Consider the following 12,134-nt stretch of genomic DNA (forward strand, 5'->3'; position numbering starts at 1 on the left):
CTAATGTTTATAAACCTTAGCCAAATTTCCAAATGAAATTAATTTATGGCAAATTTTTTCCTCTCTCCATTTTGTTCAACATTTTCCATTAGTTTAAGTCTTTGTGCTGTAGCATTATCCAAGTTTGTGAACTGAAATGCTGAATACAGAAAAGGACTTTTAAAAGCAACTTTTAAAAGTTACTTTACAATAGAGATTGAACACACATACACAGATATCCCCATGCAATATGTTCTCCCTTCAAGAAGGATGACATAACAGAAACTTAAATTATTACTGTGAATGGCAATATTTGAACTGAAATACTAAAGAGATCTCTGCTAACTTTTATACCACTTCTATAAATTTAATTAATTTCTCTGAGTCTTGAATAATACACGGACCAAAGAATTTTGTTTCTTTTTCCATGTTTGTCCTTGCTGTATGCATTTAATTATATCCTCCATGCTTTTTTTTTTTTTGAATAAGAATGTCTGTTACTGATTTAAGATAAGGGACTATACTCAAGGGTCTTATAATAGAACTTCTGACAAAACTTGCTAGTGGTTATAGTATATATACATATCTATCTCCACTTATATGCAGTCTGTTGTTTATATTATTACAAACAAACAAATTGTCATTCAGCAGAATTATGTTCACCAGAGTATATTAATGCAGATTTTTTTGAGCTTGTGCATCACCAACAGCTTCCTTTGAGTGTTTTTAGGTACTGCTCAGCATAGCCCTCCATTTCACCCACTTTTTGACTAGTTGTACCATTTATTTCTCTGAGCCTGCAAACACCAATTGCTTCTAAAGACCGATTTTTGATTTGGGTCACTAAGGCACTGCATAACAGACCCCAGCTTTCAGCTGGCTTTACACAGTGCTGCAATGGCTCTATGGCATTGCATAGGTCTAGGTAGAGCTCTGATCCCAAACACAATGCTGCAGTGTCAGTGCCACAGAGAAAAGCAGATTCTTAGGTGCAGCTTCATATCGATGCAGTGACACTATTTCCTATTATGAATTTACCTTGGCAGCTGCTAGCTGAGGGATCTCTGCAACACGCACCACTGCGCAATGCAAATATGCCCTCCAGTATGTGTGTGTACATCAGTTTTTTAGTCTATAATACCAATTGCAAATATTGGCATGCACGGCTGTGGTGTCTGTGTTTACAAACTGTAAAGAGGCTTAAGTGTTTATCCTCTTTATACACAGAGATATCCCGGACGTGTTCAGACAACATGGAAACCCTACTCTGGCCCCCATGTTCCTACTTCTCATGGCACAGGGTGCACATTGTTTTTCCTTTACTAACTGCACAGGATCTTTACTAGCTTTCTATAGGGGGAATGTCTTAATACAGTACCCTAAGTTGTTCTCTGACAGATTTGCTTCCCAGAGGATAATGGTTAAATAAAATGAGAGATTTTATACTCAATATCTTTTACTTCCTAATCATATCAGTATTAACCAGCCTCTTATGTTGCAGCTTGTCAGTCTCCAATGCCTGATTTAAAATGTTATGCTTTGCTTGGGTTCTTCTAAATTACACTTCAAACTTTGAAATTAACAGATCAAAACCAGATCTTAATCAAGTTACTTATTACTTGTTTCTAAGTAAAACACAGAGATTGCAATGGAGGTTAGAGCATTATGTATTCCTCCTCTACAATGCACATGCTAAAGACAGAAGGAGAACTACTCATATTAATGAAAAGGCTTAAAATCTCAGTTATAACGTGATTTTATTTTCAATTAATGAGTTTTATTTAAGCATTTGGAACTAAAGGAATGGATCAATGGCTCTGTATTTGACTCGAAAAGAACATAAAATTAGTTGCATCCCTGTTTTAGTCTTTAACTATAGCTTTACTCTGGAAAGACTATATTGTGTCATTCTATGAAATACTTACTGCACCTGATTGAAATGTAGTTCATCTTCACATAAGTAAGAGAACACCTGTAATGCTAAGGAACAACTTTTAAGCTGAAATTGATCAGTTACCTCACTTTTCCGTAGAAACTTTCAGATAAAAAGAATGCATTTGAATTCACACAGGTCAAAAATTCAGGGACAATCAGAACATGGTACTTCAGCTGAAATCCATGCCAAGTGTCCCAGCATCACTCTGGAGGTTCAACATGGCTTTGGAAGTGGCCAAATGACCAGCCAAAGAAAAGTCGAGCAGGCAGCGCCTTGTTAACTTGCATTTTAGCCCTCACACAGAGGAAGTGCTGTAGTTCCTGTCAGTTACACGTGTTTTCCTCCTTCCCTTGAAATGAATACTCCCTACTCCAGTACGGCACCAGGTGGACTAGACAACGTTTTGCATGTCCCTATGAGTTCATCGTTCTGTCTTTTTTAACTATAAATGGAGACAGTGATTTCAGTCATTATTGCACCCCAAAGTTAACCAAGTTTGCTCTCACATTTTATTTGCATTCTACACTGGGTATCTATGAAGATAAGATATGATGGTCTAATTTTATTTTATGAAGAAGGAGATTCAGAAATCATGAGTAACATGTGTAAATAACATCACCACTATGTATAATTTATCACATAGGGTTAAAAAGAAAGCATCTAAAAATGCTAACAACTCTTTTACTGAAATATTTAATTCAATTTAATATTGCAGATGCAGAGAGTAGGAATATGATCCTGAGAAAAAGGAAGAGAAACTAAAGAAAGAAATTTCAGGGCTTTCAGATCAAATGCAATGGAAAAATCTTCAATCTTTTCTGTTAAAAAAAATAAAAGTAGATACATCAATAAATTCTTCTAACATAATAATATTTCCATTTATGCAGTCAATTGTATGGATTTGATTATAAGGAGGTACAAAAATCAGACATGTTACTCCAAACTAATTTTTAAAATATACTCTCCCATGGCACCTGTGTGTGTCTATTGAGTGAAGGAAGGTGAAATACAATTTGAAGAGGAATTATTTCTTTGAATAATTAATAATGCTACTAAATCAATTTATCATAAATATTTTATATTATTTTTGCAAGTTTCATACATTTTAACGCATTTTAAAATAATTTCTGAGAAGAAATGGCACAAGATAAATTTAATATGGCAAAAGTCATATGTCCTAGTCAATGAATTAACCACTTATTAGTGTCAGGATAGTTCATTCATTACATATATGAGATTTGAAAATTTCAGTCAAAAATACAGATATAGGGAATCACTTCTGATGGTGCTTTAAAGCTCAATTAAAGTGGTTAAACTGAACTGTAAATCAGTTTCAGCCTACTAGTGATGACCAGACTGGGATGTCTCAGAGATCACAGTGCTTCCCTGAAGATGCAGGAAATATATATGAAACCACAGCATAGCAACTGTTGATATGAATTGATTTTTAGTGGTAAGTAATACAATGATTCATAAAGTATATATTTCTTCTTGCAAACATAATATCTTAATAAGCTTATGTGTGTTACCCATATGAGTTTACCATACTATTTTATCATTACTTTAATCATGTACCATTTAAATCCATTAATTTTCAAAATTTTTTCTAGATCTTCATTCTGGAACTTTGATAATAACCATTAGAGACAATGATACTTCCTTAAATTTTCACTGCATGCATTTCTGTATGTACAAGTATCTTGTAGGCATCTTCTTTTCCTTGTTAAATAATGCTGAGTAAATTCTACAGACTTACACATCAATGAAGTTGCCAAAGGTATAAGTCATGCTGAAACTGAACAATTCTTTCCCTCAAAACTTCCAATTCAATTTTATTATGTCACCTTTATTTAAATAGTTGTACTCAAAATGTTCAGGACAACCAGCATGTTTCTTGCTTTTGTTTGCTGCTTAGGTAAAAATTGTACCTTTTATTTTCCTCTTAGTGTTGAAGTTACTTCTTCAAATCTATCAGAGAGTCAATTTTTATTAGATATTAGAAGAAAATTCCTTTCTGTGAGGTGAGATGCTGGAACAAGTTGCCCAGAGAAGTTGTGGATGCTCCATTCCCTGAAAGTGTCCAAGACCAGGTTTGACGGGGCTCTGAGCAAAACGGTCTTGTGGAAGGTGTCCCTGTCCATGGCAGGGGGTTGGAACTGGATGACCTTGAAGGTCCCTTCCAAACACAAACCATTCTACAACTCTATGATTCCCTGATATTTTTTTCATAAAACATAATAGAAAATCATATTTGGGAGAATTTCAAATGAACATTCAGTCTATGCCCTTGCCCCAGAGCACTATCAACAGCACTAAGACCATTCACATGTAGGTGTTTTGCTAATCTAGTGATGGAAATTGGACAGTATTCCTAGGCAACCTAAATGAGTATTTCACTACCTTTTCAATGCACCTCTTACATCCCTCCTTAACAGCTAAACTCCATTCAATTTTGAACATTGCTACGACTCCAAAGAATACAGAGACTACACCAGCACATTCTTCCTTGCAGGAACTGTTTGAACCCATGTGGGATTATGGGATCTGATCTCTTAGTGAAAGACTGTATTTCTCTACACCCCAGGGTAAAACACTATAAAAGTTTAATTTCCCAAAGTACTATAGCTGTAAATAACTATTTTAACATACTCAAAAAGCATTCTTTTCTCCCTCATTGCTCCTAAGATAAGGAATATTCCAGAAAATATTCTTGCATATCTGTCCTTTAATATCTTTAGGGCTAGAAATCACATGGATTTTTTTTTTTAAATCATAGGTAGAATCCAACTAATTTTTAATGCTGAAATCATGTTTACTCAGAAAGGAAACAGCTGAAATAACCCTAAAATTGCCCATATGAGAAGAGGAGTCCCTCAAGGAAAGGGCCATATTAATGACTTGCCAACACAGAAGAATTCTCATTGTGTACACCTGTGTTGTACTTGGTGAGTGGGATAACTGCTGACCTTAAATAGCATTTGATTTCTTCATTTTCACAAGCAAAGTAGCTACATAGGCAGGTGCAAACTAATTTTAAAAAATTTTTATCAGGTGAAACTTCTTTGGAGGTTTTTGAGAAGCTAATTATCATCACTTGCCCTAAGAAGAAGGGGAAAAAAAAAAAGTGAAGTAATTCACTCAAACTCCCTGCTCAAAAGTCACCCAGAAGTCTCTTAAATTGTGTTTATCCCACAAGAAACAAAAATTTGGGAAAACTAAGCTTAAGCAAAAATTCTTCTTGCTCACTTCATGACATTTCATCAAAAATGTGGAAAGAAGACTCCTCCTAGAGTGTAAATAGCTGAGGGAAAGTCAGAGCATCCTCTATTTACCTCTGCACCTGCAAAAGAAAACGAAAATGTCTGAAGCCCCACCTTTTAAGAGCCTTGTGAAACAATCTGGGAACTGAGCCAAATTCTACTCTCTCACTATATAAGACTTGGGAACAGACAGGTATTTCCTCAGAGGCAGGTTGTTCGGTAGTTTCTACCGGACCTCCAGAAGATGGGTAAAGGTGGTGGGACACAAATACCACTATGGATATCAATACTAGCCCTGGTCTTCATACAGATCAAAGGTAGGAAGAATCACTTGCTTGGCATTTTTACTGTTTTAAAGAATTTATAACTTGCTTTGGAGTTTGAAGCTTTTTTTTTTCTTGGCTTTGTGAAGTTAATGAACCTGTTACCTTCATGCAAGATTTTATTTTCTGCTTAAAATACTTTCTTTCCTAAGAGCAGAAAATTAACTCTTTTGAAACTGTTATCCTGTTTTTCTTCAGTTGAAATCTGGAACAGCTCCACTGCATTGAGTGGAATTTTCTCTGAACTTATATGTCTACAAAAATGCCTCAAGATTTGCATTTAGCTTTTAATATCCACTTTAAGGTGGTATAGCATTTCTAAATGTAGAAAATAAAAAGTGCAAAGGTACCTCTAGAAAGGAACAAATCAGCTGAGGAGTATGTCTGCATGAATTATTAGACTCCGTTTATCACCTTATATTGGATTATTGAAGAAAAGGAGGATTTTGCTTGAAAATCATCAGGCAATAGGTTTTAGAAACTAATTTAGTCTTGCTTATGAGGTTGCATAAAAGCTTAGCACACAAGGTTGGTTTGCAATGGGCTGAAAACAAATGGTACTGCTATAAATATTCTGGGGGAACTTAATAGTCACAGATGGATGGAAACCCCTTTCTTTTTTTTCTTTTTTTCATCTAGTAATTTCCTTTTAAGTTTAAGGTAACAATAATGTTAGTTTTAAATGCATTTTGATCTCTAGTGCAGATCCTACTGTATGATTTCATATTTTTCCTGCTCCTAGGTAGTTCCATAGTAACTTATGTTAAGAAGTGGTCGTGTCAAAGAATAGCCTATGACAGGACTAGCTGTAGCATTAGCAAAACATGCAATGGCAGCAGGGATCTTCAGTGCATGTGGCATGAGACAGAGCAGAGCCACACAGTACGCAGAGAGAGAAGCAAAAACCTCTCTGAGGCTGGGCACTGAAGGAGCCCAGAAGCACTGAATGGTTCCTACCTTAAAACGGGACACGTCCTCTAACCCCAGCTCTTTCCCCAGGAGGGGACTTGCAGAGTTCCCCACAGCTCTGCTTTCAGCCTTAGCCCCTCTAGTGGTCCTGTCCACAGACTGCTCTTGTGAGGTGCAGCAGGGAACCTGCCCTTGCAGTTTTCTCTGGCCAGAACAGTCTTCACCTCAACCTGCTGAACTCTCACTAAACAGTGCACTGAAAGCCCCTCTGGATAATGCATGGATTCTAATTCTGATGCTGCAGTGGAATGGAATGAAAAATGGTTTCTTTGCTTTGGGGTAAAATCAACAGACACAAATGTATCTATTGGAAAGACCTATTTCCTTCTGTGCGGTGTGGCTTTTGCATTTGTTTTCCTTCTGTGGCATATTATAAAGAATGCTTGAAACTATAAAATACAGAGTAACTTTAGCTTTGACAAAGATCAGTCCTCTAACCCTAATGTGAATTCTTCATGTACAAAAGGGACTTATTTGAAAGCTATCTAGCTAGAAAAAAAGGTTTCACTGATGCTTAAAGCACAGAGTGATCATAAAACCTAAGAAATCTAGGTCCTTTATCTGAAAAGCTTCTAAGGGAATCCAGGGGTATACTGTGACAGAATAAGGACCTGCTCAAATCACCACAAGCATGTTTTTGATGGCTTCCCTGCAGTAATTTATTACCCAAAAAGTTGAAAAGGGAAAGGCTGAAGGAGTGGTGTTTGGCCATCATGGTTGCATGTAGCATGGGTCTTGATGCATTTCTGGCCTCCTGTACATAAACAGATCTTTGATTTTTGATATACTGAGTGTTGCACATTTAAACAGATAAAATTGAGACATTATGAGGGGACTCAAGAAAATCAGACATTCACATTTCCTTTACTACTCTTCTTGATGCAGTTCAAGCCCAGGGTGATGAACAACCAACAAAGTCAGAGTATGTTTCTCCATCTCTCCTGCAGCGACAAAAATGTAGGTATATTTATGCTGATCTCTTTCTAGGGTTTTGCTCCAAATAAAGGTGATAAATAGTAAGATTACTAGAATATTTTGATTCCTAGTAATATATACTAGGAATATACCACACACATTAAAAGAGAAATCTGTACAATATATCCAGTTCTCAGACAGTCTCTGACTGCTCTAAGCTTGAGAACTTCCTCTGAGATCTGGCCCAGTGGATCTGCTCTACTGATATGATACAGTTATCTAATCTTTGACTTCATGAAAGGTACATAACTTATATCTAAAAGTGTATTTTCAGAAGAGGTGTGTGTTTACACATATATCACCAAGGTACTTGATAGTAGGTAATAAAAGGCACATTTTTTACACTGTGTCAAGATGACTACATCAGCCACAAGAGAATAAGAAAGCTGTAACTACCTTAAACATTAGAATAATTAAGTACTACAAGATCATGCATGACACATAACTGGACAGTGCAAAATAAGGGTGGAAGGTGTACTAGTGATGACAGGCTGAAATAATTGATCATTAAGTCTGCCCTGCAAAATGTGTGCCACAGGTTATTTAAAAATAGCTGTTGTAATCAGTATTACAATACAGTGCTCTGAGGATCACATTGCTGCTTTTGAGTTCAGCGTATCAGGGCCAGCATCAGATGGGAGTATTGAACAAATGGTGGAAGAAAGTACTACAGTCTGTGCAATTTAGCTGTTAGTAAAATTTATAGAGAGACAGAACACAAAGCAATTTGTAAAAACCACCAATAAAACCTTGTGGAAACTTTCCACTAGAGTGTAACTAGTAGTAGGAAATATTATTCACTAAAAAGACTAGGCAATCTCTACCCATGGTTTAGGACTTCAGAAAAGATTAAACCTGGCCATTTTTTCTCCTTTCTATTTTCTACCAGCTTTCAAATCCCAAGGAGTGACAATCATTCCACCTTTTCAAAATGCACTGAAAGTAAAGGGTAAGTTAAGCAAATGTCATGGCTCAGATATCTGTGCCCTTCTTAATGAGAAAGAGCATGGAGTGACTGAAAAAAAAAATCAATAAATTGTGTAAGAACCTTTAGCATCATAAAAGAAAAAAATTAACAGAGAATTAATTAATCAGGTAAATCCAGTGCTTTTGACTCATTGTTCTAGGATGCAGCTGTAAGAAAAAAAAATTAATATATATATTTAAGCATGCATACATATTGTACATGTTTTTCCCCAGTATTATATATATTTCCAGTAAGGAGACGAAAATACTAGTGTGCTAAAAACTGTTGAGACACCTTATCTAGACAATAGGGTACAATTCAAGCAGGCTGAGTGTAAATGTGGAAAGGGAATGGGAAGATAATCAGGGATTTTGGAGAGTATGTTTGCAAGGAAAGGAAGACTGAAAAGAAAGAATAGCTTTCTATAATGGGCTGGGGGAGGAATAGGGAGATTATTCAAGACCCTGGACACTTCAAGGTGAAGTGTAATTTTGGCACAAGAACCACCAGGCATACATGGGACAGGAATATGCTTTGGAAGACGTTGACAAAAGTCTTCCAGCCATTTAGAAGCTGTAGGTATGAGTGGCCTTCCCAAGTAGGAGTATCAGCTAGTTTTAAACTAGCTTTAAAATGGTTTTATGGTGAAACTTTGACTCCATACATTTAGGAAAGGATATATGGGATAGGGAAGTCATCAGAATTAGAGCATTGGATCTAGTGACCCCAGAGGTCTCTTTTGATCCTAGGCCCTATATCCCTATGCAAAACTGATTAAGCACAAAAAGCAACTGAAATAAATAAATAAATAATGACCAAAAAATAGCTTGACAAAACAGAAAAAAGATGATGAGCTTTTGGAAAGAGGCTGTTGAAAGAAGCAGGAGGGATAAAACCTCTACAGGGAGGGTACTACAAAAAACTACAGAAAATTCTTACTGCTTCTTTTGACTCCACAGCTGGCAACCCCTCTCACAATGGCCGTGTGTGCAGCACATGGGGTAACTTCCACTTCAAGACCTTTGATGGGGACATCTTTTACTTCCCTGGGGTCTGCAATTACATCTTTGCATCCAACTGCAAGTCTTCCTATGAGGACTTCAACATCCAGATTAGGCGTGCAATGGTGGAAAATGCTACTGTGATCACTCATGTCATCATGAAGCTGGAAGGAGTAGTGATCGAACTGACCCCCAGCTCTGTCCTGCTCGACAACCAATTGTATGTTCCTACCTTGTTCCAGTGGGCTCTTTGAGCAAGTACCCCTTTCCCTCATCTCATCATTGTTCCCAAGCAGTGGTAGGGCTCAGGTCCTTCCTGAAGTTGTAACAAATACAAAGGAGGGCTTGAGAGTAACCTCCACTTGTGTGGATTATCCCTGTGGCTGTTTTGTTCAGATGAGCTGTATCCAATACGCTGTCCCACTGCTACAATAGTGTGTGTATGTATGTATGCAATTAAGTCTATAAGCTGCATTCCTTACACACTTGAAGTTATTAGTTTCCATTAATTTTACCACAGCAGAATCCCTGCAAGGTATTTTTGACAGCTTTTGTCCTTGAACTGAACAGTGTGTAGTAAATCAGTGACTGCTCTTCAGCTTGTACCTGAATTAATTTAAAATTATCTGTTCTGAAAACTTGCTATCTATGTAGCAATTGTAGCACTAACTTTGGCATAGGGTGTGAAACCTACCCAAAAGGCCAGGTAAATATTTGAGCAGCTATCCCACAGTGAGTTGTCTGTTATGGCAGCTTTGTACAGTGAATTAATCTAAAGGTTATCTCAGGTACAGCTTCCTGAATGGCACTCATGTCACAGAAAGCCTGGAGTCTATCCCTTTATTAGCAAATGCTTCAAGGAGTAAATAGCAATATCCTGAAGCACACTGGCTACAAAACAGAGCCTCCTAGCACTTTCTTGAACAATACAACCACAGATATATGTTAACATTTTACCCAGCAAAACACCCTTAACGGAGAAAGCCAAAAGGAACAACAGGAAAAGCAAGGCTGATCCATTTGCATGATGAGAGGCAATTGCATAGGAAATGGACAAAATATTACAAACTTGTGCTGTCTGTAGTAGTTATTGCTCGAATTTTTTCAGACACATGTTGAAAATTCTCAAAGAGAATGAGAAAGGATATCATTGTGGACATTCAATGGATGTTCTGTCCCTACCCCTGCTGACTTATGATGATCTTTCCTCAGAGTCCAGATGCCCTACAGCCATATGGGAGTCTTCATAGAGAGAAGCAACAATTATTTGAAAGTTTCTGCCAAGTTGGGACTGACCTTCCTTTGGAACGGACAAGATGCCCTCCTGGTAAGAAAACATCCAAAACACAGCAGAAAATGTGTATTTTGAAAATAGTCTTTTTACACCTTTGCAGTATTACAGCCAGACAGGCATTAGTTACTTTTGGATTTGTGCCCATTTTTAGTGTATTGTTTTGTCTTCCAGTCTTCTCTCAATTTCCTATTTTTCCCCACCAAGCTCAGCTCAGAAACAGTAGATGCCAAATTATAATGTTCCTACCTCACCATGAAGTATTCCTGAGATTCCAGACCTGGCAAAGTATTTATGTTCACAACCCAGGACTAGGATAAGAACGAGCTTTTCTTAGTCATCCCCCACCATTCCAATTGTGCCTACCTTGTTATCACACAGCACAGTCTTCACAACAAACATATTTCAAATTTTTGAGTACCCAAGCAGTACTGGTATGGGCTGTGCTCCTAACCATCAAGACTGCCATTTCCATAAACCGCCTTCCTCCATTTTTTTTTTTTTTTAGGTGGAACTAGATAAGAAATATGCCAATCAAACTTGTGGACTTTGTGGGGACTTCAATGGAATTCCAGTCAGCAATGAATTTATTTCAGGGAGTAAGTAATAAAAAGCATTATTAAGTACTGGTGCTTTTTTTTTTTTTCTTAGAATATATTTTAATATAGGTTGTGGGTTGCATGAACTGGAAAACTGGGGGTACTTCTTCATGTATTCCTGTGATGTCAGTTGTGCAAAGTCAGGACTTTGAGGTGTATTAGACTGCTTCCATCACTGTTAGATATTTTAAGACCTGCCACATAAAAATTTCTACTTGTTTTCAATAGTTAGGATCCAGTTTTTTATATATACTGTTCATATTTTCCTCTTGATATTATAGTGACATTATTTGGTAATCACTGTTCACGTCATAGCAGGTAGTGTCACAAAAGAAAATAACTCCATGCAAAATTTAGTAAGCATTATTCTAATATTTGAACTGTTTTTTGCAGAGACAAAACTGACCCCCATACAGTTTGGTAATAGGCAGAAGATGGATGGACCCACAGAGCAGTGTGATGATCCTATTCCTCCTACTTCTCTGATGAACTGCTCAAGTGAATTTGTAAGAACCCCTCTCTCAAAATTTGTTTTCTCAACATGAATACATTCTATGTCTTTGGAAAAGTTTTAAAAGGGGGGAAAAATAGAGCATGAAAATAACTCAGCTGTAGGTCTCAAAAGAAAAATATTTTTAATTTTGTGTTGTGTTCTTTGCTAAAGTGAATGCCAAAAAATTGCATTCCCCTTCTACAAGAAGACTGCAAATTCTCCTGAAAGAGAAAATTACTGAGGATGTCTTAATATAAAGAAATTATATAATGCTTGGAAAGTGACCTGGGGTGACAGCAACTAAGGATATGGAAGTTACTAGAGTTATTAAAAGGAGTTCT

The 12,134-nt window shown here is 36.9% G+C and overlaps 1 protein-coding gene across 1 annotated transcript in view; it reads left to right on the forward strand.

Annotated features, from left to right (window-relative positions):
• Positions 1–5,062: 5,062 nt before the first annotated feature.
• MUC5AC (mucin 5AC, oligomeric mucus/gel-forming) overlaps positions 5,063–12,134 on the forward strand; it is a 46,985-nt gene continuing 39,913 nt past the window's right edge. The window contains 7 exon segments of the mRNA XM_068194954.1: positions 5,063–5,492; positions 7,353–7,424; positions 8,332–8,391; positions 9,369–9,630; positions 10,623–10,737; positions 11,210–11,300; positions 11,694–11,806. Coding sequence (XP_068051055.1) covers positions 5,420–5,492; positions 7,353–7,424; positions 8,332–8,391; positions 9,369–9,630; positions 10,623–10,737; positions 11,210–11,300; positions 11,694–11,806 — 786 coding nt within the window. The 5' untranslated portion in view covers positions 5,063–5,419.

This window comes from Anomalospiza imberbis, chromosome 6 (assembly GCF_031753505.1).
Source record: "Anomalospiza imberbis isolate Cuckoo-Finch-1a 21T00152 chromosome 6, ASM3175350v1, whole genome shotgun sequence".
Classification (NCBI taxonomy): domain Eukaryota; kingdom Metazoa; phylum Chordata; class Aves; order Passeriformes; family Viduidae; genus Anomalospiza; species Anomalospiza imberbis.